General features: G+C 57.7%; 1 protein-coding gene and 1 non-coding gene across 3 annotated transcripts in view; both read left to right on the forward strand.

Annotated features, from left to right (window-relative positions):
- The window catches only part of CACNG4 (calcium voltage-gated channel auxiliary subunit gamma 4), a 57,891-nt gene extending 38,893 nt beyond the window's left edge, over window positions 1-18,998 (forward strand). Inside the window, exons 2-5 of one of the 2 annotated variants that reach the window (XR_006785322.1) lie at window positions 8,191-8,274; window positions 13,459-13,599; window positions 16,112-18,337; window positions 18,650-18,998. Coding sequence is in view for 1 of the 2 variants with exons in the window: in XM_045835699.1 (XP_045691655.1) it covers window positions 8,191-8,274; window positions 13,459-13,599; window positions 16,112-16,650 (764 nt within the window). In the remaining variant the exon portion in view is untranslated. Of the gene's footprint in view, window positions 1-8,190; window positions 8,275-13,458; window positions 13,600-16,111 lie in introns of both variants that reach the window. The other variant, XM_045835699.1, reaches the window with a different exon arrangement.
- On the forward strand, window positions 5,579-5,718 carry LOC123817801. Its single transcript, XR_006785515.1, has one exon. It is a non-coding gene; the product is annotated as a small Cajal body-specific RNA 11 (non-coding RNA).
- Window positions 18,999-21,489: the final 2,491 nt, after the last annotated feature.

A 21,489-nucleotide genomic window follows, 5' to 3' on the forward strand; every position in this document is an offset into this window, starting at 1 on the left:
AGATCCCTTTCCCTGCTTGCCTGCCTTACCACCATGAAAAGAGACTGACAGTCACTTATTTTATCTTCCTGTCTCACCAGTCCCTCCCAGAGTGGGAGTTTAGGACGACTCCAAACTCAGAGCTGTAGCTCCAGCACTGGGCACGGTAGCATGTGCTCAGCACAAACACTGTTGAGGAGAGGACTGTGCAGAAAAGCCCCACTCTCCGCCCTCTTCTACTGGCCCCTGTGGCTGTGTATTCACTGTCATCCTTCCCTGGAGCCGAAAGGGGCCAGGCCACACCAGGTCTCCTCCCCCCGAGCTCTCCCAACAGCCCCACCGATCCAGAGCTGCCTTTACCTCGGCCTGGAGACACCACTGGGAACCGTCTTCTCAAACCCAGCACCCTTGGTGGCTCTGTGGTCTCACTTTCTGATCTGTCTTGGGGAGAAAGACCAGCAGCCCAGATGGCATCAGCAGCCCTTCCTGGGTCCCGAGAGGACCCTCGGAAAGGCGGCGTCAGGGTGGGGCTGGAAGAATGCTTGATGAGGCTTCAAGGAGCTAGATCCCAGGGGCCACCCTCTGCCATGGGGCTTTTGAAGAAGAAGGTTCTTCAACACCCCTCAGCCTCTCTCTTCCATCTTTGAAGGTGTGCATCGAACGTGCTCAGCACATAAGCTTCCATCTTAGCCGCAGCCAGGCCTTGCATGCAGGAGGCGTACTGGGTGGCACTGCTAGGAGCTGGCGTCGGGGAGGGTTGGGGGGAGTGAAACTGAGACAGAGGGGCCAAGAGTACAGGGGCGGCCCTGAGTGGGTCATCTCTGTGCTCAGTCCTGTTGGGACCTGTCCCCGCCACACACACACCCTGCCATGAGCCCTGAAGCGGGCAGAGTGGATCTAAGTGTGGAGGAGGGGAACATTTATCCACCAGCTCCCATCCTCCTGTGCAAAGGCCACCTCCCTAACCCCTGGAGCTTCCGCATGCACAGGTGCAGGGCAGCTCCCCTGGGCAATCCACCCAGTGCCGTGGGCAAAAAACAAATAGCTGGTGCAGCTGCCACGTGCGTGGAGCTGGTTGCTGCACTGATGAGTAAAAGGCTGGAGTAAAAGGCGGGCAGAGAAGTACGAGGCAGGGCAAAGGGTGTCACACACTCTCAGTAGGTGTCCGCCACTGCTGCTACGGTGCCTGAGGACCAAATGAACCAGTGCTTATGAAAAGCAGTCAAGGAATGACACAAACAACCGTTATTAGTAAGTCTCCCTCCAGCATTCTTTCCTCCAGGATCCCTTCACCAGGACAGACCTCCGAGGCGGCCCATTATGCAAGCACCCTGAAGTGACTCCGGGGTGACCGCTTGTCCCAGTTTGCCTGGGCCCTTCCTGGGGTTGGCACTGAAAGTCTTACGTCTGCCTCACAGAGTCCTGGGGATTAGTCATCCGAGCTGTTGACAAGGGCCTGACCCCAGGGCACCACAGTCCGAGCCCAGAGGAAGGACACGGGGCACTCGCCCGGCAGAGGCCGAGGTGCCCGCCCCACACCTTCCCAGCCCCTCATGGTCTGTTCATGGTCTGTTCAGCAGCTCCCACGTCCGGGCGGATCGGTGCTCATTTCAGACACACCGCCACATCTCCACATAGAGTCCAAGATTTGGTTCTGCCCTTTTAACAAGCCTTACAGGTTCATTTTCATATATCATAGAGAACTCAGAAAACACACAAGAGAATTTTAATTCACTCATAACCCTACCACCCAGAAATAAAACACTGCACACATTCTAAGGTATTTCTTTCCAGATGTTTCCTATGCCTATAGAAATGCCTTTAGTAGGCCCTGGCTGCTGTGGCTCAGTGGACTGAGTGCCAGCCTGCAATCCAAAGGGTCACCAGTTCAATTCCCAGTCAGAGTACATGCTTGGGTTGCGGGCCAGGTCCCTAGTGCAGGGCATGTGAGAGGCAGCCACACATTGCTGTTTCTCTCCCTCTCTTTCTCCCTCCCTTCCCCTCTCTCCAAAAATAAATTAAAATCTTAAAAAAAAAAAACCTTTAACGAAAGAGGTTCATGGTGTAGCCACACACTCCTATACTGTTTCTCTATTAGATAGTCCAGGAATGTAGGGCCGCAGGCACTCCCTCTGGCCTCATCCCTGAGTCTGACAGGTGAAGAAGTAACTCTCCTGGTGACTAATGAAGGCACCTCACACCAGCGCCTTCCCAACCCTCGGGGCGGAGAGGGCCGCCTGTCTCTGGGAACACAGGCTGGCAGCCCCTGGGAGCGCCTCAGAGTTCCCACAGCGTGGCCAGTGCTGGATGTCAGAACTAACAGCTGTAAAGGGCACTTACTCTGCCACGCCACCAATGGCCGTTCACAGAGAGAGGTCACATGTGAAGTGGGTCGGAGATGGCTTTCTCTCTTACTGCTTGCATCAGCCATTCATTTTCTCCCTAGTGGGAGCCTCAGGCCACCGCTAACCAAATTCAATTTGACAGCAGTAAGTGTGAGATCCTTCGGACTGAGCACTGCACTCGACACAAACAGGTTGTGGGAGCTGAGGCGGCCCTTGTGGAAAAGGCCCGGGAGGCTGAGTCACGGGAACACTGGGTCCGGAGAAGGGGGACGCGGGGCTGCCACGCTCTGATCCAGCCTGGGTTGAAGCCAGGTGGGTCGGATCCAGCCTGGAACGGCGGGTTTGGGGGTAGGGGGGCACTTGTTCTTCTGGGCATTGAGAGTTGGGAGCTGACCCAGAGGAGGGAGCGAGGCTGGCAAAAAAAGATCTTGGAATCAATCAGTAAAGAAATGGCTGGAGGAACTAAAGTTTGTTTGACACTCATTTAGAAGAAATACCCAAATTATTGACCCCAGGGGCATTTCCTTCTCTCTCCAGGTCCCAGGACACTTCCTGCCCCATCCTCCACAGCCCTCGCCTCTTTAGATTGTGGACAGGGTAAGGTGGGTGGGGTTGAAAGCAGGCTTCTAGACCAGGGGGTCAAACTCATTTTCACCGGGGGCCACATTAGCCTCGTGGTTGCCTTCAAAGGGCCAAATGTAATTTTAAGACTGTGTAAATGTAACTACTCCTTAACTAGGGGCAAGGAGCTCTGTGCTGCCGGGTAGAAACAAGGTGCCGGGCCGGATAAAACAAGGTGGAGGGCCGGATTTGGCCCTTGGGCTTTGTGTTTGCCACCTGTGCTCTAGACGGTTAGCAAGGTCTGGCCAGGGGAGGCAGCTGGTAGGCCACCTCGTGAGCTCAGCTTTGAGCCTCCCTGCAAACCCTGGACAGCTGGGAAGGCCGCCGTGCTTCAGTCCCGTTAGACACAATTCCTCTCTTCCATGGTTTGAAGGGTTGACACGTGATCGGGGGAAACCTCTATTGCCGTGGATTATAAATAGCAGCTGTGGGTGAAATTTTATGGAGGCAGGTGACCTTTCAGGAACTTAAAGCTATTTGAAAATGGGATGCTTTGGGGGGTGATGAGGTCCCCATTGCTGGCAGTCCCCAGATAGGAGGGCCCCAGGGAAAGGATTCGGGACCCCGGTGGGGACCTACCCCAGATGACAGGCGAAGTTGCTTTGGAAACCAAGCCCTGAGAGGTCGCGGAGTTTCCTCAAGGCACACTCAGTGAGAAGATGCTTTTGCAGATACCCCGTACAGATGGGCTTAGGCACCAGCCGTGGGTTCCTGTAGCAGACAGAGGAGCGGGAAAGCCCATCCCGTCTGGGAGTGGGGGTAGTTCCACCTTCCTGCAAGGCTGGGCTCCAACGATGAGTGAACAAGGAGGCCGCACTTCCTGTCACACAGCAACATGCTTGTATTAGTTTCCTAGAGCAGCCATAACAAATGATTACAGACCAGGTGGTTTAGAGCAACAGAAATTGATTGTCTCCCAGCGCCAAAAGCCAGACATCTAAAACCAAGGTGTCAGCAGGGCCACACCCTCTCTGATTCTCTGGGTGAAAGACTTCCTTGCCCCTCCCAAGCTTCTGGTGCTTGCGGGCACGCCTGGGCGTCCCTTGGCGTGTAGACACATCAGTCCAACTGATGTCTTCACATGTCATCTCCCCTGTGTGTGTCTGTGTCCACATTTCCTTCTTTTCTTAAGTTTTTTTTAAAGATTTTATTTTTATTTTTAGAGAGGGAGGGGAGAGAGATAGAGAAACATCAATGTGCGGTTGCTGGGGGTCATGGCCTACAACTCAGGCATGTACCCTGACTGGGAATCAAACCTGCGATGCTTTGGTTCGCAGCCCGCGCTCAATCCACTGAGCTACGCCAGCCAGGGCTCACATTTCCTTCTTATAAGGACACCAATCGTTGGATTTTTTTAAAAGATTATATTTATTTTTAGAGAGAGGGAAAGGGAGGAAGAAACATTGAGAGAGAAACATGATGTGTGACAGGAACATCAGTTGACTGCCTCTCCCCAACCGGGGACCTGGCCTGCAGCCCAGGCATATACCCTGACAGGGAATCGAACCTGAGACCTATAGGTTTTCAGGGTGATGCCCAGCTCACTGAGCCACGCCAGTCAGGGCACCAAGCATTGGATTTGGAGCCCACCCCAGTGTGACTTCATCTTAACTGGGCTCCGTCTTCAAGACCCTGTTTCCAAATAAGATCACATTCACAGAGACCAGGGGTTAAGAACTTCAACATATCGGGGGGGCCCCCACAGTTCAACCCACGATAGTGCCCATTCTTTTCGTCTGTGCCGAGGAGTTTGGTGCGGGGGGAGGGAAAGGAGAAGGGGCATGCGTTCGTGTATCTTGGAGCATAATTCCACGTGGTGGCATCTACAGTGTGTTCACACAGCCCCAAGAGAGGGGAATGCCTATCGCTATGGTGTAGTTGAATTGATAAACCATAAAGATGGATGGTTATGAACCCCATAGAAAGAATGCTGAAAATGAGTTAATATGTTAGGCAGTGATTTCTACTTACAATTTCTGTCAAATATAAAACAGCATCCTCAATGTAGGGTGGAGGTTAGCCAAATCGACTGGAGGAGCATTCGGAACAAATGTGTTTTATATGCAAGCCAACGTTTCAAAACCTGAGTTTTATTTTCAGATTGAAAGTTTGAATATAAGGTTCCCACATTTCTGCCAAAGCATGTTTTTCTTTTAGCATTATCAGTGATGGAGCAAGATTCACTCCCCTGGTCCCTACGCTGTTCATTTCCTTCTAGGATTTTCAGCAATGTTCGGATTAGGATCAACATACTGGTTTTTATTTAAAACAAACAGGTTTTCTTAGAAGTAAGATCTGTAGATATTGACCTGGAGAGATGTGTGTACGTATTGTTAAATGTTACAGAGTGTGATTCCACTTTTTAAAATAAGCGTACAGCCATTCTCGAGACCAGTCTGTCAGTCCCTCCTAAAACAAAACGCTCAGGTCTGGAGTGAGCCCGCATTTGCCGCCCTGCACGTTCAAGCCAGAGAAAGAACACGGCCCCTCCCCAAACCTGCGCACGAATGTTTACAGCAGCGTCATTAGAAACAGCCGGGAGCCACAGGCGGGATCGCCAGAAGCAACGCTGACGCCGAACTGTGGTGCACCCGCGCCGTGGAGTGGTGCACTGCGGTTCAAAGGGCACGCCCTTGTCCTGGCCTGTGCGTTCTCCGCTCCCCTGTGCTCGGTTGCGACAGGGGAGTGCGGCGGGACACACGGCAATCTCCCCCTCAGTTTAGGAGGGCCGTCCTGACTGTAGGACTGGCTCTCAGAGGCATGAGAGGACAATAAAAAGAAAAAACAAAGGGATACGCTCTAAACAATTGTTTAGATTCCTAAACAACTTGGCTGAGTCTCAGGGGAGGCACGCTGAAGGAAAAGAGCAGATCCCCACGGGCTATGTGCTGCGTGACTCCCTCTGAGGAACATTCCTGAAAGGACAGAACCACACAAGTGGAAACTACCTTCGTGGTTGCCATGGGTGGGGACGGGCTGGGGGCAGGGAGAGCTGTGTGGGTACAAAAGGGTGGGTGACACCAGGGGTCCTGGTGGGGTGGGACGTTCTGTATCTTCACTGTAGCCACCTTGGTGTCCGGTTGCGATACTGTAGTTTTGCAAGATGTTACCATAGTGGCGGGGGCAGGTACATGGGGTTCCTCTGTGTGGTTTCCTACAACCGTGGGCAAATGTACAATTATGTCCATGTGAAAGGTTGGATTTTCTAGAAGCATGGGTGTTGACCTCACGTACATGTACGTGTGTAGGTTGCACTCCAAGGAAGATGCACAGCCGACTGTTGACCTCTGGAAACACGTCTGCAGAGAGAGATTCTTTTTTCTTTTTCAACCTCTCACTGTTTGGCTGGTTCCAGCAAGCATGTGTGACTTGGTGACTGTGTTTAGACTCAAGGAGTAGACCAAAACTTGGGAGAGGGGGCGACAAAGAGCAAAATGTTACATTAAGCCCACCACGCCTGGAAAATGCTTGTTCTGAACCTGGGGTACAGGAGCCAGGAGGGAGGGAGGGGAGAGTGTGGCGGCCCACTCTGGCCTCCATGTGCCCCCCACCCCCACCATCCTGACCCCAGCCCGTCTTGGTGCTCTCTCCTCTCCATCACAAACACTCGTGGTCCTCTACCAATTCCCACTCACGAAAGACTGAGGACTGGCGGAGCAGAGGGCGGGTGGTTTCTGGGTCCAATAGCAGCGAACCTGCCTGGAGCCCTCGCCATGGGCCAAGCATCGTCTAGGTGCCTTTCTGAGTATTCTCTCATGCAAAATCCCTAGGAGTAAGGCGCGTGGTTGTGTCTGTCCTACAGACGAGGAGACTGAACTGGGTCACTAAGTTGTTCATGCTTAACACAGCTCTGAGAACCCAGTTGAAGTGTGAAGCACTCGAGGTGTCATCTCTGAGACCCTCCTCTGTTCCTCGCCGTCCCTAACCAAGCCCAGCCCACCCGCCAGGGGCCCCTGCGGGCCTTTGGGAAGCAGGAGGCCTGCACGCTAGTGCTCTGGAGGCAGCGGACAGCGGGACAGCTCCGGGAAGCAGCGGGAAGCCAGCTAATTGGTAAACGGTGGAAGAGCAGCATGCCCCAAGCTTCTCAGTGGATGCTGGTCTGACGCAGGCCCTGCTCCCGCACTGTGTGAGGTCAGGCCGGGCTGCCGGGGGCCAGCAGGACGCTTGGCAGCAGCTGCAGAACAAGAATTGGGCCCAGCTGGAAACCGTCCCGGCCTGGCAGTGCAGGCCATGGAGATAAGCTCCTCGCAGGAGCAGGGAGGCTGACCCCGGGGCGAGGGCTTGGAAGGCTGGGCAGGGCCTGACACCCCGTGTGCCCCTTCTCCACCGGTGCCCCCTTCTGTCCTGGGCATCCCCCATCTGCAGGGGAGCAGGGGCTGGGAGAGCTGGATGGAAGATTCAAGAAGGGAGACTGGCCAGTCCTCCTGCAACTAAACTACCCAGGGTGTCCCGCCTCCCACCCTATGAGGGTACTCCTCACAGAGGGGAGGGGAAACCAGGCAGGAGATGCCTTGGTCTCTCTGGAAGTTTCTTTCACTCCATGTTCTCTTATTTCACACCGGATGAGAGGATTGGAGTCATGTTGCCAACTGCCTGCAGTTTCGGCGTGCGCCTGGGGCGGGACTCACCATAACTGTGTTTGAGAGAGAGGGAAAGATACAGGCAGATCCGGTGGGGGCGGATTCCATCCTAATTTACCTGACTCATAGTCCCCCGCATACGGGCCTCTTCAGCCCAGACACACACGTCCTGCAAAGCTCAAGGCTCACTGAACCTCCCTCCTGCCCCCCACAAATCCGCCCAGCTCCGGCCCTAACCCTGTCTTTCCATGGCTTCCTTCTCTGCCTGGAAAGCACCCCCTCCCACTCCCCAGTGGCCAATTCTTTGTCATTTTTAAGGTGTGGCCCCACAGTCCCCTTGGGTAGGGGAGAGCACGTCCTGCTTGCCCAGGACCCCTCCTCGAGGTCTCTCTGTCCCCAAATAGTTACGGGCCGTGTGCCCTTTCACTGCCACGGGTGAAAAGCCAGACTGGGACCACGAACGACACGGTCGCCTCTAGGGCACCCTCCCACCGTGGGGTTGTTCCCTGCGTGTGTGCCTGTCCCCCACGGGGCTGGGGACGCCGTGTCCAGGGCCTGCTCAGAGCCCAGCTCACAGGCACCCCCGCGGCAACAGAGCCCAGAACGAACAGGCCAGTGAGGCCCACGCAGCTCTCACAGCGTCCCGTTCCTCTCATTCCCTCCAGGGATCTACAAGGGGCACTGCTTCCGGATCAACCATTTCCCCGAGGACAACGACTATGACCACGACAGCTCAGAGTATCTCCTGCGTGAGTGTCGAGAATCCCTTGCCCCTTGTGTGTGTGGAGGGGAAGCCGGGGGGCAGGTGGGCACTGGAGTAAAGACAGGCTCTTCGGGGGTGCAGGGGGTGCCTTTCTCCAGATGCGCTCGTCTCTCCCTTTCTGGTTCAGAGGACGGAGCTGTGTGCAGTGTTGCCATGACATTCTGGGTGTCCCGGTGCAGTTACTTGGCTGAGAGGCCCACTCCCAGGGAGACTGCGGCCTGGGGAGAGTAGATGCAGGCATGGGTATCCCCACCCCCCAGGGCTGCTGGGTGTGGCTGGCTTCAGGGGAGCAGGTGCTGCAGCTGGGCCCGTGTTCAGGTTAAAGACAGAGGCTGCCCCAGGCTCAGCATCCTGGGGAGCTGTGACCCACCCCCAACACATTCACCTGCCAGCGCTGCACCTGCCCACCCCTCCCCATGCACACTAAGCCTGTTGGGGTGCCGGGCAGCCTGTGGGAGGTGGTGAGAGCAGCTTCTGACACGTGGGCCTTAAGCGTTTTCAGCTCCGACAGGTAGAGCCACCCTGTCTGTCTCTGCCCTGCTTGTGTCCTGTGGCTGGGCCGGCCCCGGAATGGAGCACATCACAGCACATGCGGAATCCCAAGGACTAACCCAGCTCCATGCCCTGCATCCAGCCAGACCGCACCCCTGGGCCTCCCGAGGAGGAAGGAGGGAAGGAGCCCGGGGACGGAAAAGGCAGCACCACATCGAAGTCATTTTCCCCTTTTCGTCCCCCGGGGTGTGGGCCTGGTCCCATTTATGGAGAATCAGAACCCGTGTCCTCAGAGGGAGCACAGCTCATTCCGCACCTGCTCGTGGGTCAGTTTGGTTTGGTTTTATTTTTTTCTAAAAGAGGATTCGGGTTCTGAGTCATCTAGCGAAAGAGGACAGCATGTGGTCCCAGTGGAGCCTGGGGCGGCGTCAGGCTGCTCCGGCCAGGCCCAGGACCTGAAATAATTTGGCCTGGTCCCCCTCCCATCCCCCTCCCTCACCTTCTCCTCTTCCTCCCGCCTGTCCTCGCTGCTTTCCAGGGGCCAACACTGACCAAGCCAGTGATACTCCTCCACAGCGTGGCCACTGATGGTCATGCAGGTGGCCCACCGCACAGCACGTGCTGAGCCTGCGGTATAGGTAACACTCTTCGAGGTGTGCAAGGTGTGGACTGCACAACCATCTAGGGCAGCCCCTGGTACTTAGCTCCGCTGAGGGGGTGGCTCAGCTAAATTCCACCCCGACTCAGCACCTGCCCTTCTCTGCCCCACCCCGGGCAATCAGGGGGTGCCTAAGGCTCTGGGTGCAGATCTGCCTCCCGCCCCACCCTGGGACTGCAGGGAGGAGGCACCCGAGAAACAAACCGCGCCCTCACCACGTCCCACTTGAACTTGCCTGGGGTTACGGGCACTGGCGCTGGTTCTTCCTCTTCACTACCCTGTGCCTGCCCCCTCCCCTGTGGCCCCCAGAGTTCTAGGGTCTCTTTCTGGATTGGTCTCGTGACTCATCAGCCCAGAGGTCAGATCATGTGGCTTTCTGAAGTCCCAGCAGGAAGCAGAGGGCCTGCTCAGACGGGGCGAGTGAAGGGTGCTCGTGTAGGACTGTTGACAGAGGTGTGGGCAAGGCCGTGGGAAACTGGCAGGGGATGGTGAGCACTCCTGGGCCAGCAACGGAGGAGCCGGTACACTCCTGGGCCCAGGCAGGGGAGGGGGCAGGTATGGAGCAGGATGTGTGGCCTTTAGGAAGAATGCAGCCCCCTTAGGCGCAGGCTGAGGGAGAAAGCCAGGGAAAGAGCCGCCTCACCTGCGCTGGGCTCCTGAAGCCAGAGTCCAGGGCACCCCATGACTCTCTGTGGCTCCGCCTCCTGGGCCCAGAGCAGGATGGGTGGGAGGTAGAGGGGGGCAGGCCCGAGGGGCAAACCAAGAGTGTGCCCTGCAGGCGCCATCCAGCCCTGGCTCCTCACACCGCCAGCGGTGGCCCCAGGGAGAACACGGAGGGCACAGAGGGCCCAGCAGTGACTTTCCCAAATAAAAGGAGGGAACAGCACGATGGCAGTTAAAGCTCTTCGGGGACGGAAATGTTCTCCTCAAGTGTGTACTACAGAGAGAACAGCCAGGGTCAATAACCAGGCCGGGGACTCCCCAGGAAGAGAAGGGGTGACCGGTTCGGGGCCTGTGGTCTCCAGCAGCTGGAGGAACTGGGGTACAGGGCAGAGTCAATTGTCCAACAAGGAGAGTCGTTTCCACTCGAGCTGCAGAAATGGGGAGAACCGCCCTGACACTGAGCTCCAGAGCGCAGGTACCTGTGAGCTTGGAGCCGGAGGGAATAGGCAGCGTTGCAGGACAGGCCAAGGTCACGGTTGCCGCAGCCATCCAGCCTGTGTCTCTGAGGACACCCTGGTCCCCAGCATTCAGTCCTGTGGCCTTTATCCAGACTGTTGATCCCCAAAGTATGCAGAAGCACAGGAGAGAGGGCTGTGGGGCTGGCATCTGTGGGAGACACAAGTTCATGGGAACCCATGTCTCCACCTGTTCAAGTCTGGGGGCCGGCCACGTGCCAGGCACTGCTGTAGGCATGAGGGACACAGCAGCGAGCAGCCCTCCGCTTCCTGGTGCCGACGTTCCAGTGGGGAGCGGGTGTCAGAGAAGGTTGCAGGAGGTTCCACAGTGGATGCCGGTGGGAATGGCAGGCCCCCAGGCATGCTCCTCCCAGCCCACCTTTGACAGTTCGAGAACCAAGTCAGCCCCCAGCCGTGCACTCTGAAGGCTTCCGGAGAAACTGGGCTCCGTTGACTGAGGTCGCCGTCACAGGGCTTGCTGCCAGCTCCCTGCCAGGCGCTGGCAGTGCCTCTGCTGGCCCACAGGCAGCTGTGGGGCTGGGAGATCACGTTTCCACCTGCCCTGCTGGCCCCAGGGGCTCCCGAGCATCTTGCCCCGGGCCTGGCGCCCCTTTTCCGGGTTCCACATTTCCAGGCAGGGGGATGACGTCAGTGCTAAGCCTCCGAGTGCTGATGTCAGGGCTGCTGGGTGTGTCTGATGGCGAATCAGAAGGAAGTGTGCCAGGGCCTGATGTGGCCACAGCACACGGCTGGACATCAGCCTCGCTCGGCCCCCAGCCTGGGGCAATCCCAGCCTGCCCCACAGTGCACAGCGACCCTGGCTGGCATCCACACAGCCAGAGCTCTGGAGTGAGGTCATGGGGCAAAGGACAGGTGCTCACATGACTTACCTGGGCAGGACGGATGGCTCTGAGCCTGGCCTGACCTCAGCGACCCAAGGCACCAGGCTGCCTTCTCTCCACCCCTCTGGGCCGTCGCAGGATGCCAGCGGCCTCCAGGGAGCCCAGCTCAGATGCACGTTTCAGATGCCCCAGGAAACCTCCTCCCAGAGCCCACGGCTGTGGGAAAAAACAGGGAGGAAGAGGTGGCAGTGGGAGAAGAGCTTCATTTAAGGCCCCGAACAAACAGCTCTCTGTGAGGCAGGGCGCACACTGCAGGGCTCACAGGAGAGGAGACAAACGCTGTCTTCAGAGGCCCAGACGCCGCACACTGGCTCAGCTGGCTCAGGAGGTGGGCGCCTGCCAGCGCTCCCCGACTCCCTGTCCCCCGCCGCCAGGGCCACCAAGGGTCCCCGGAGTGAGAGTTTTACTGGGCTGGGAGGCATGCAGGCGTGTCGGGAAGGCTGAGCCCGGGGCTCCCCTTCGCGCCCCCCTCCCCTCCTCCTGCCCTTCCAGCCAGATGCTAAGGAAGAGGGACCCGCATCCCCAAGCCCCTACTAAGTGCTTTATGAACCTCATTTCATCAGATTCTCTCAAAAGCCCTCCCAGGCAGGTATCCTTCTTCTAGAGCTGCCGTGACAAATCACAGAACAGCAGGACCTCACCCTCTCACAGTGGGGAGGCTGGGGGCCTCCCATCAGCACACACTCCCTCCAAGGCTCACCCGTGGGGACTCTTTCCTGCAGCTCCCGGCTTCCGGGGGCTCCCAGCCCTCCCTGACCTCCCTGACCTGGGGCTGCACCCCTCCTTTCTCAGCCTCCATCTTCCCACGGCCTCTCTCCTGTGTGTCTCCTCTTCTGCTGGGTCTTCTCTTCCTATCAGAGCGGTTGGCATTGGATTTAGGATGCCAAGTCTAGGATGGAGGCATCTCGAGATCCTGAATATAGTCACATCAGCAAAGACCTTTTTTCCAGATAAGCTCCCGTTCATAGGTACCTGTGGCTAGGACTTGGACATATCTTTTGGGGGCCACAATTCACCCCCTTACACATGGGTACTACTGCTCTCCATAGGCATAAAAGAGGTGAGAGGGCAGAGCAAGGGAGCAAATCTCTCTCTGTTGGACACCCCAGTCCACATGTGTCTCTCTGTCCAGCTGCCTCGTCCTCTGTGACCCCAGGAGGTCCTGAGCTTTCTTCATGTCCTTGTCTGTCTCTGAGGGTGATGACAATGATAATGACAACAGAGATAAAGGCTGTTACTTTGGAAGTCCATGCCATGGCCAGGCCTGGTGCTAAGTCCCTCATTCGTATGAAGCCAGCCCTAGGCTGCAGCTACTATTAGGCACCGAGTTCCACAAACGAAGAAACGCAGTGTTTGAGAGGCAGAGCGATGTGTCCAAGGCCACACAGCCAGCACCAGCATGTCATAGAGCGCAGCCAGTTCCCCAACCCACACAGTGCCAGGCCATGTCCTCCTCAGCCACCCCTCCGAGTCCCTTCGTGAGGACACCTCTTGCCAGCCTTTGGAGGCTTCACAGAGACAACGTCCCTGAGAGGGCTCAGCGGGCTGGGAGGTGCCGTGCGAAGGGGAGGCGGTCCAAAGTTTTCACGGCTGCCGTTGTGGCCTCCCTGCTGCCACTGAGGGGCTGTCCTCCCTGCTGGCTGGTAGAAAAGTGACTCACACCTAGGGAAAGCCTAGGCGAGATGTGGGCGGGCATGACTTCAGCCCCTTGGTGTACCCAGCAAGGCGGGGCCGCCACTCACATCTAGTCTAGCTGCCCCCATCCCGCCCAGCTCCCAACACCCCACGGTCTCTAGGGCCTAATGAGAGCAGTCACAGTCCAGGGGCCGGGCCTTGGTATTCAGGGCCCCTGCCCGGCACCATGGCCATAGCTGGCACCGTGGCCAGGAGCTGGCGGCCGGTCTCACAGCCCTCTCTGCTCTGTCTCCCACCCGGCTCAGGCATCGTGCGCGCCTCCAGCGTCTTCCCCATCCTCAGCACCATCCTGCTGCTGCTCGGTGGGCTCTGCATCGCTGCTGGGCGGTTCTATAGCCGCAAGAACAACATCGTCCTCAGTGCCGGCATCCTCTTCGTGGCTGCAGGTGAGCCGCCTGCTCTGGTCCCCACGGTCTCTATGTGGGACTCACTTCCAAAGCCCAGGTGTGGGCGCTGAGCAAGGCGTGGGGAGCACACTGCTCAACGGGGCCACCTTTTGGGTTACAAAATGTTCTGGAACAAGACAGGGGTGGTGGCTGCACGACAGTGTGAGTGTGCTACGTGCCACTTACCTGCACACTTCACAGGGTTAATTCTATGTGAACGTAACCTCAATCAGAAATAATGAAGTCCGGGCATGCAAAGTGCCACAAACGGGCAGCACTTGGCCTCACAAGCCTGTAAGAGGGGTGCCTGGTTAAGTTGGGCAGTCAGAGAGGTACCCGAAGGGACTCACAGACACCAAGACCTGAAGGAGTTGGCCAGGTAGCGACAGGGTGAAAGGGACAGGGCTGGCCAGGGCACAGAAGATGCAGAGAAGCCCAGCATGCCTGGGGCAGGGTGAGCAAGGGGCTTGGAGAGAACTGTGGTGTGTGTATGTGAGAACTGTTGTGTATGTGTGTGTGAGAACTGTGGTGTGTGTGAGAACTGTGGGGTGTGTGTGTGTGTGTATGTGGACTGTGGTGTGTGTGAGGACTATGGTGTGTGTGAGAACTGTGGGGGGGTGTGAGAACTGTGGTGTGTGTGTGTGTGAGAGAGAAAGAGAGCTGTGGTGTGTATGTACATGTAAGAACTGTGTTGTGTGTATTTGTGAGGACTGGTGTGTGTGTGTGAGAACTGTGGTGTGCATGTATGTGTGAGAACTGTGGAGTGTGTGTGTGTGTGTGTGTAGACTGTGGTGTATGTGTGTGAGAGAGAGAGAGAACTGTGGTGTGTATGTATATGTAAGAACTGTGGTGTGTGTGTGTGAGAACTGTGATGTACATGTGTCTTAGAACTGTGTGAGTGTGTGTGTGTGTCAGTGAGTGTTGGGACGGAGAGCCTGCATTTAGGGTTACAACCCACAACTGGCTTGCTCAGGGCAGGGTCTCGGGCCCCCTTAGCAAGAAGTGTTCCCGCCCCACCACACGGGGGTCAGGCGGCAGGAAAATGGACAACAGGACAGAACACTGAAGGTCCTCACAGACCCAGACGCACTCGCCATAGGCGCTGCGTGTATGAGCCCCCTGAGCCCTCACGCCCACCCTGCGAAGCGCCCACCTCGGTGTTCCTATTTGTGCAAAAGGACACGAGTGCACGGGGAGGTGAGTAACTTGCCTAAAGTCTCACAGCTGAGAGTTGGTGGAAGACAGACTCAAGCCCAGGAGTCTTGGCTCGGCTGGCCCGCACTCACAATAGGAGAAAACCACTTAAACACAGCGATCGTGCCTGTACTTCCCCTCCCTGGTTGGCAGAATTCCAGACACTTGAGAACTCTGCTAAGACCGTCGGTGCCCCTGGGGAGGGCACTGGGGTGGTGACTCCGAATCCACAACATGAAATGCCGCAGGGTGCCCCGGGTGACGCTGGCCCAGAGACGGGACATTCGAGAGACTCCGGGAACTCCGAGCGCAGCCTGCAGAGTAGTGGGCAGCAGTGGACCGGGCGGGCGTTCCGACTGTGACCCGAGTGCGTGGTGCGGGAAGACGTTGACGGGGAACCGGGTGGGAGTCAGGCAGGAGTTCTCTGTGCTCTCTTCCCAACTTTTGAATAAATCTCACAGGATCCCAAAATAAAGCTTATTTCTAAGCATCTAAATGCACACACCCAGCGAGGCGGGGGGCCCTCTGCCAGGAACGCACCCCACAGTGTGCTCCTGCACGTGTGCAATAGTGCACACACAAGGCGTCCCTGGCACCCTGGTCGTAGCAGGTCGGGAAGTCACTGGACACCCACAGCAGAGGCCTGGCGGGGTGCCCGGGGGCAGGTGCCGTGGGCGCAGGTAGACAGAGGCAGTGCGGATGTCCCTGCACGGAACTGCCTCTCAGACAGGCTGCAGTGGAAGGGCACAGGCCAGAGAGTGTGTGCAGGGGAAAAAATAGATCTGTGGGTGTGTGTCTGTGTGGGTGTGCATGTGTGTGTGAGAGAGAGAGAGAGAAAGAGAATGAGACTGGATGTAAGAACAAAGTAAGAAGGACAGCCCTGGACCAGTGGTTGGAGCTGGCCTCGCACACCGAAAGGTTGGGGTTCAATCCCAGGTCAGGGCCCGTACGGGAGGCAACCAGTCGATGTTGCTCTCTCACACACCTCTCTCCTTTTCTTTCTCTCTAAAATCAGTAAACATATCCTCAAGAGAGGATTACAAGAAAAATAAATTTAAAAAATAGAAATAAAAAAAGAAAGACAGTAACAGCAGCCACCTTCAGAAGGAGAACTGGGTGGCCAAGAGCCCGTGTTTTATCGTATATCTCAGGGGAATTTTGTACTGCGTCACCCACTCAAAATCCAGTGCTGAAAAGACAAGTCAGCAACCAGAATAAGGCCACGCCCATCCGAGCCCCCAGCCCCCGCTCCGCCCCCTGTGCCCTGTGGGTCTAACCTCTGCCTCTCCCCGCCCGCCCCCTCCTCCTCCCCCTTCAGGCCTCAGCAACATCATAGGCATCATCGTCTACATTTCCAGCAACACGGGCGACCCAAGTGACAAGCGCGACGAAGACAAAAAGAACCACTACAACTACGGCTGGTCTTTCTACTTCGGAGCCCTGTCGTTCATCGTGGCCGAGACCGTGGGCGTCCTGGCCGTGAACATTTACATTGAGAAGAATAAAGAGCTGAGATTTAAGACCAAACGGGAGTTCCTCAAGGCTCCCTCCTCGTCCCCCTATGCGAGGATGCCCAGCTACAGGTACCGGCGACGGCGCTCCAGGTCCAGCTCCAGGTCCACCGAGGCCTCGCCCTCCAGGGACGCGTCACCGGTGGGCCTGAAGATCACGGGGGCCATCCCCATGGGCGAGCTGTCCATGTACACGCTGTCCCGGGAGCCCCTCAAGGTGACCACGGCGGCCAGCTACAGCCCCAGCCAGGAGGCCAGCTTCCTGCAGGTGCATGACTTCTTCCAGCAGGACCTGAAGGAAGGCTTGCACGTCAGCATGCTGAACCGGCGGACAACCCCTGTGTGAGCGCCCCTCTCTCAGCGCCAGCCTCTCCCCCGAATGGCTGTGTGGACCCCACGCGAGGGCACCGAACCCTCCAGGTGGACCAGCCGGCCACGGACCGCAACCAAACCCAACCCTCCCCGGTCTCTAGCTGTGTCGTGGGCTGGCTTGGAGCGAAGCGCCAGGAGACTGGAGTCAGAAACGGAAGGCTGACTTCACCCCCAAACAGGGTGTTCTGATGCCTGGGCTCTGAAACCCCCCAGGAGGCCGCCCAGCCTTCACGAACCCGAGAAAACAACATCGAGCCATTCTCTCCTCTCGGAAACAAGTATTTCCAGGAGAACCGGCTTCCGGGGCCTTCTCTCCCTGCCTGGGCACTGGGCCACTGAGCGGCCACTGGCTGGGCACACGGGGGCCTCAGGACACTGGTCAGCCACTTTCTGACCTGAGGTTTCTGTGCCCGGGAGCCAGACACGTGGAAGCTAAAGCTTGCCCCGTCCTTCTTGTCTATCCGTCCGTCTGTCTCTCTGTCTGTCTCTCTGGCAGTGGCCTGTCGTTGCAGCGATCCTGAGGAGGGAGCCCTGAAGCCAGCTGGTGCTTTGGGTTTTGCGCTGTCCCGGGGCCGGCTCCCCTCCAACCCGGGAGACGGAGGCCTGTGGAGGAATCCACAGAGCAGGAGGCTTTCACTGGCCCGGACATGAGGTCAAAGCCGGAGTCTGCTGCTGCTGCTGCCTTTCCCATCTGCTTCTGGAAGTTTCCGCCTCACCTGGAAAGGGCAGAACACACTGACTGTACTTGAGAGTCTGAAGGTTCCACTGGCCAGAGGAAAGTGGCCCTCTGACCTCTTGCTGTGTCCCACCCCACTGGCCTGAGGGCTGCTCGTGGGGGAGAGCACAGGACAGACGTGGCACACACACTGGTGTTTGGCGACAGGAGCCTGAACGCCTGGGCAGACCCGAGGGGGAAGCGTGACCAAAAACCCAGAGAACAAACGTCCATGTCCGTTTGGTGGTCATTAGTCATGATTCACTGCAAATAAACACCAGGACAGCAGGTTACATTCATTTCCTCATCTTAAGAAGTAGCTGGACACTGCCCCCCGCCCCTCTCGTCGCCACTCACTCTGCCACCCCTGAAAGGGCTCAGCGAGGAAGCGGGCGCAGGGCCACGCTGCGACCTTCTTCCCCCTCACCAGACCGACGGCTCAGCGCCTGGGACCAAGGAGGCCGCTTCCCTGTTGCAAGTTTTTCCAAGTATTTCCCCTCCCCTCCCCCAAAGTCAGCAGAGAACATGGAAGCATGTTCAGGTTCAGAAGAAATACTTTATGGGACATGGAGCTCACCCTCTTTTATACAAAACGCGTGCTTTCTAACAACGTACCCTTTCTTACTTCTGGAGACTTGGGAATCCGATCCGGAGCTGTCCTCTCTGACTCTGTCCGGTAGCTGTTGTCCTTGGAAGTGACGAGCAAATTCTTACCTCAGCCACTTGCTCACGGACCCCCTGAAAGTTCAGATCCGGGTCAAGGTCATTGCCATCTTCCTTTGGCCCCTAGAGAGCGAATCTCCACGTGCCCCACCTCCCGCCTCCGGTGGGCAGCCCTGCGTGCTGGTGAGCTGAGGTGCCCAGTGCCAGGCTGTGTCGTGCTCCCTTGGAGCCCTCGTCCCGCAAGGTGGGCTCTGGGCGGAGGTTTGTCCAAGCACGAGCAGCGGTGAGTGCTGGAGCGTCAGGGCGCATGGCTGCACCCGGGGTGGGCCAGCCCCGCTGTCCTGCCCCCACCCCTGGTCGCCCTCGCCCCTCCACGCCAAGACACCATCATTCCGGCTAGGAGGAAGGGGGTGAAATCTGGGGACCCCTCCCCCTGCCAGGCCCCAAGAGTCTTCTTCTGTCACTTCCAAACACAAGGCAGCTTTGCTGTTTCTTCCACATGAGTCCCCACCCCACCCTCCATCCCCACTGCCCCGGGAGCTGCTGTCTTTTCATGGAGAAAGCTGTGTTCCAACGATTCCTACCTCTTGCCCAGTCCCAGGCGAGAAGATGGAGCCCCCTCCAGGGACCGAGAGAGTAGAAAGAAGCGACAAAGGGCAGGGAGCAGAGCAGCCTCGGACCCCTGGCTGTCACAGCCTTTCTCCACACGCCCTGCCCCGGCTGCGGGAGGGCCCCTCGGCTCTGGCCCCTGTTCTCCTTCTCCCTGCGTCTTGTCTCAGCCGGCCGCCTGGGCAGGGGAGCGGCGGGGCGGCCCTGCCCCCTGCAGGCTGAGACCTCCCCCCTGCAGGCTGAAACCTCCCCGGGGGCCGATGGGGTAGCCTGTGCTGTCTCTGCCTACCCTCTCCAACCACCCCTGTGTGTTTCACCGATTAAGCACCTGTGAATCCTGTACCTACTACTGGTTTGGGGTGGTTCTGTCTTTTTTTTTTAATTAAATAAAAAGATTTTTAAAATGTTCTCTTCCTGATGTGGGGGGAAGGGTAGAGCTCCCCTCAAGCCTTTGTGGGCACTTAGGGTCAACGGTGTTCCTCAGTCTGCGGGATGCTGTGGACCCCCCAGGAAAAGAGGGATGGGGGGTAGGGTCTGTGCTGGTCAAGGCCAGCTGCCCGGGCTTCCATCTGCATCGCCAGCCCCCTGCCCGGCACCGCCGGCCGGGTTCAGACTTCGGGGCAGTGCTGCTGAGGTGCCGTTCACTGACGGGCCAGAGGAGGGACGGACGAAGTTTGGGCGTCTGAACAAGCTGGCCTCAGAACCGCCGGCCCAGTGGTTCTCAAGCGGGGGCAGTTTTGCTCCCCAGGGGACAGTTGCCAATGTCTGGAGACCTGTTTGGTTGTCACAGCCTGGAAGGCGGTGCTATTGGCATCTTGTGAGTAGGAGACAAGGGTGCTGCTAAACACCCTACAGCACACAGAAGAGCCCCACCCCCACCCACCAAGGATGATCCGGTCAGAAATGTCAGGCCAGGAAACCACACTGGCCTGATTTTACAGGGAGGGAAACTGAGGCACAGAAGGGTGAGGTCACTTTTGCGGCACCCCCTGCCCCCTGTCGGAGGCTTTTAGGCATTTGCCTCTAGACCGTGGACATACAGAGAAGCCTCGTTTATTCTCAGCACGTCCTTCTCTGCAGCACGCTTTATCTCCTGCCCCTTTTGAGGCAACGATTTTGGAAACAGAAGCTGGGGGTGGAAGGAGGAAAGGGGACGCCGGCCCCCTGTGCCGGGTTGGGGGCCAGGGCAGGAGAGCGAGTCCAGAAACGTGGCCCCACGTGACACAGGGACTCGCCTCTCTGTGGCGTCCCCCCTCCCCTCCCGCCCCACTCACACCCGGGCGGCTGCCTTGAGTAGGCAGCAACGTTGCTGAGAGCCAGAAAGATGGGGTCACATCCTCCGGTCGGCACCGGGCATCTTGCAGGCGGCACTGGGCAAGTGGCTCAGCCTCTCTCGGAGCCCTCAGCCCAACAAGGAAGGTAACACTCCCCTCTCAAGGCTGTTGGGAGATGGACTGAACTTCAACTTCAACAAGGAAATGCTCGGAAATGCCCCAGCCAGGAGACTGGCTTTAGAGTGAGCTTCCAGGAGTGTTTGTTGACTAGCACACTCCAGGAGTTTGCCACAGTGGACTGTTCTAGAACGGCCCCTGGAGGGGTGGTCTGAGAGCCAGGCCCCAGGGTGTCATGCCCGCAGCACTTGGTCTGGCAGAAATCTGCCACCCAGCCGATCCAGGGACTCCACGGTGCTCCCACGTCCCTGCAGAGGACTCCTCCCAGGCTGCTTCCCTGGCCGGTGCCCATTCACTTCTGCCCTCAGTGGTCAGGCCGCTGCATGGCTGCAGCTTTCCTTGCAGGCCCTGCCACCCCCAGACTCCACTGGGGCGCTGCTGGTTCCACACCGGTGATGCCAGCGGTGAAAGTCCAGGCCTGACCCCTCTCAGGTGCCCTGGGAGCAGGGCTGCAGGGCAGGTGGTCCTGTTCTGGGCCCCTGGGGTGGGGCTGGCAAAGGGTGGGGGAGGATAAGGATGGGAGGGGGCGGGGAGGCCCCCCTGCGGAGAGCTCAGAACCAGCCACTTGACTTCAGCTCCTGCACTGCTTCCTAACACAGCACCCCTGACCGCCCAGCCCTAGAGACGAGGGGCAGGGGGGAGGGGGGGTTCAGAAGGGAGGAAGAGGCGCCCAGGGGCCCTAGAACCCAGAGCAGGAGATGGGGCAGATGCACCGGAGAAAATGTTTTAAAACCTGCAGCTTCCAACAAAACCGGCCGCGCAACCTCAGTTTCGGAAGTCTGTGATCACAGAGGGCAAGCACACGTCTGTGCTTCAGTCGCAGGAGAGGGGCTTGGAGGGACCCACACCCCGACCTTTGTCCCCTGACAAGTTTTCTCAGAGATACAGTAACCCTTGCAGGGTCACGAGGATCCACAAGTTAAACTAGAAATAGCCAGGTCCTTTTTAAAACAAATGATACTTATGTTTTTCTAATTCCAAAAAGTATTGTGTTTGACCTGGAAAATACAGAAAAGTTCAAGAAAACAGCAACAGCCAGACTCCCAGGACCCGAGATGTAGGCAGGGCTCACACCTCAGCGCACCCAGGGCGTGCAGGGTAGGGCCCGGCCCCTGCGTTCATTCCGCTTTGCACCGTGAGGATCTCCCCACATCCACACGTGTTCCTCAAAACCATGGTCTTTCGAGGCTGCAGAGCCTTCACCACTTACCTACCCGGTGCCCTGTTGTGGGTGCGGCTTATTTGCTCCCTAGACGGTAAATGGTGCCTAAACTGCAACAAAGATAGTCAGGGTGCATTTGGTTAAGATCTAACATCGTCTCACTGTGAGCTTTTGGCCAGCTCTGTCGCAGAGGCTGACGCAGAGGTCAGGCTC

The sequence above is a fragment of the Phyllostomus hastatus genome, unplaced genomic scaffold (genome assembly GCF_019186645.2).
Source record: "Phyllostomus hastatus isolate PE091 unplaced genomic scaffold, TTU_PhHast_1.1 phas_contig_210, whole genome shotgun sequence".
NCBI lineage: Eukaryota > Metazoa > Chordata > Mammalia > Chiroptera > Phyllostomidae > Phyllostomus > Phyllostomus hastatus.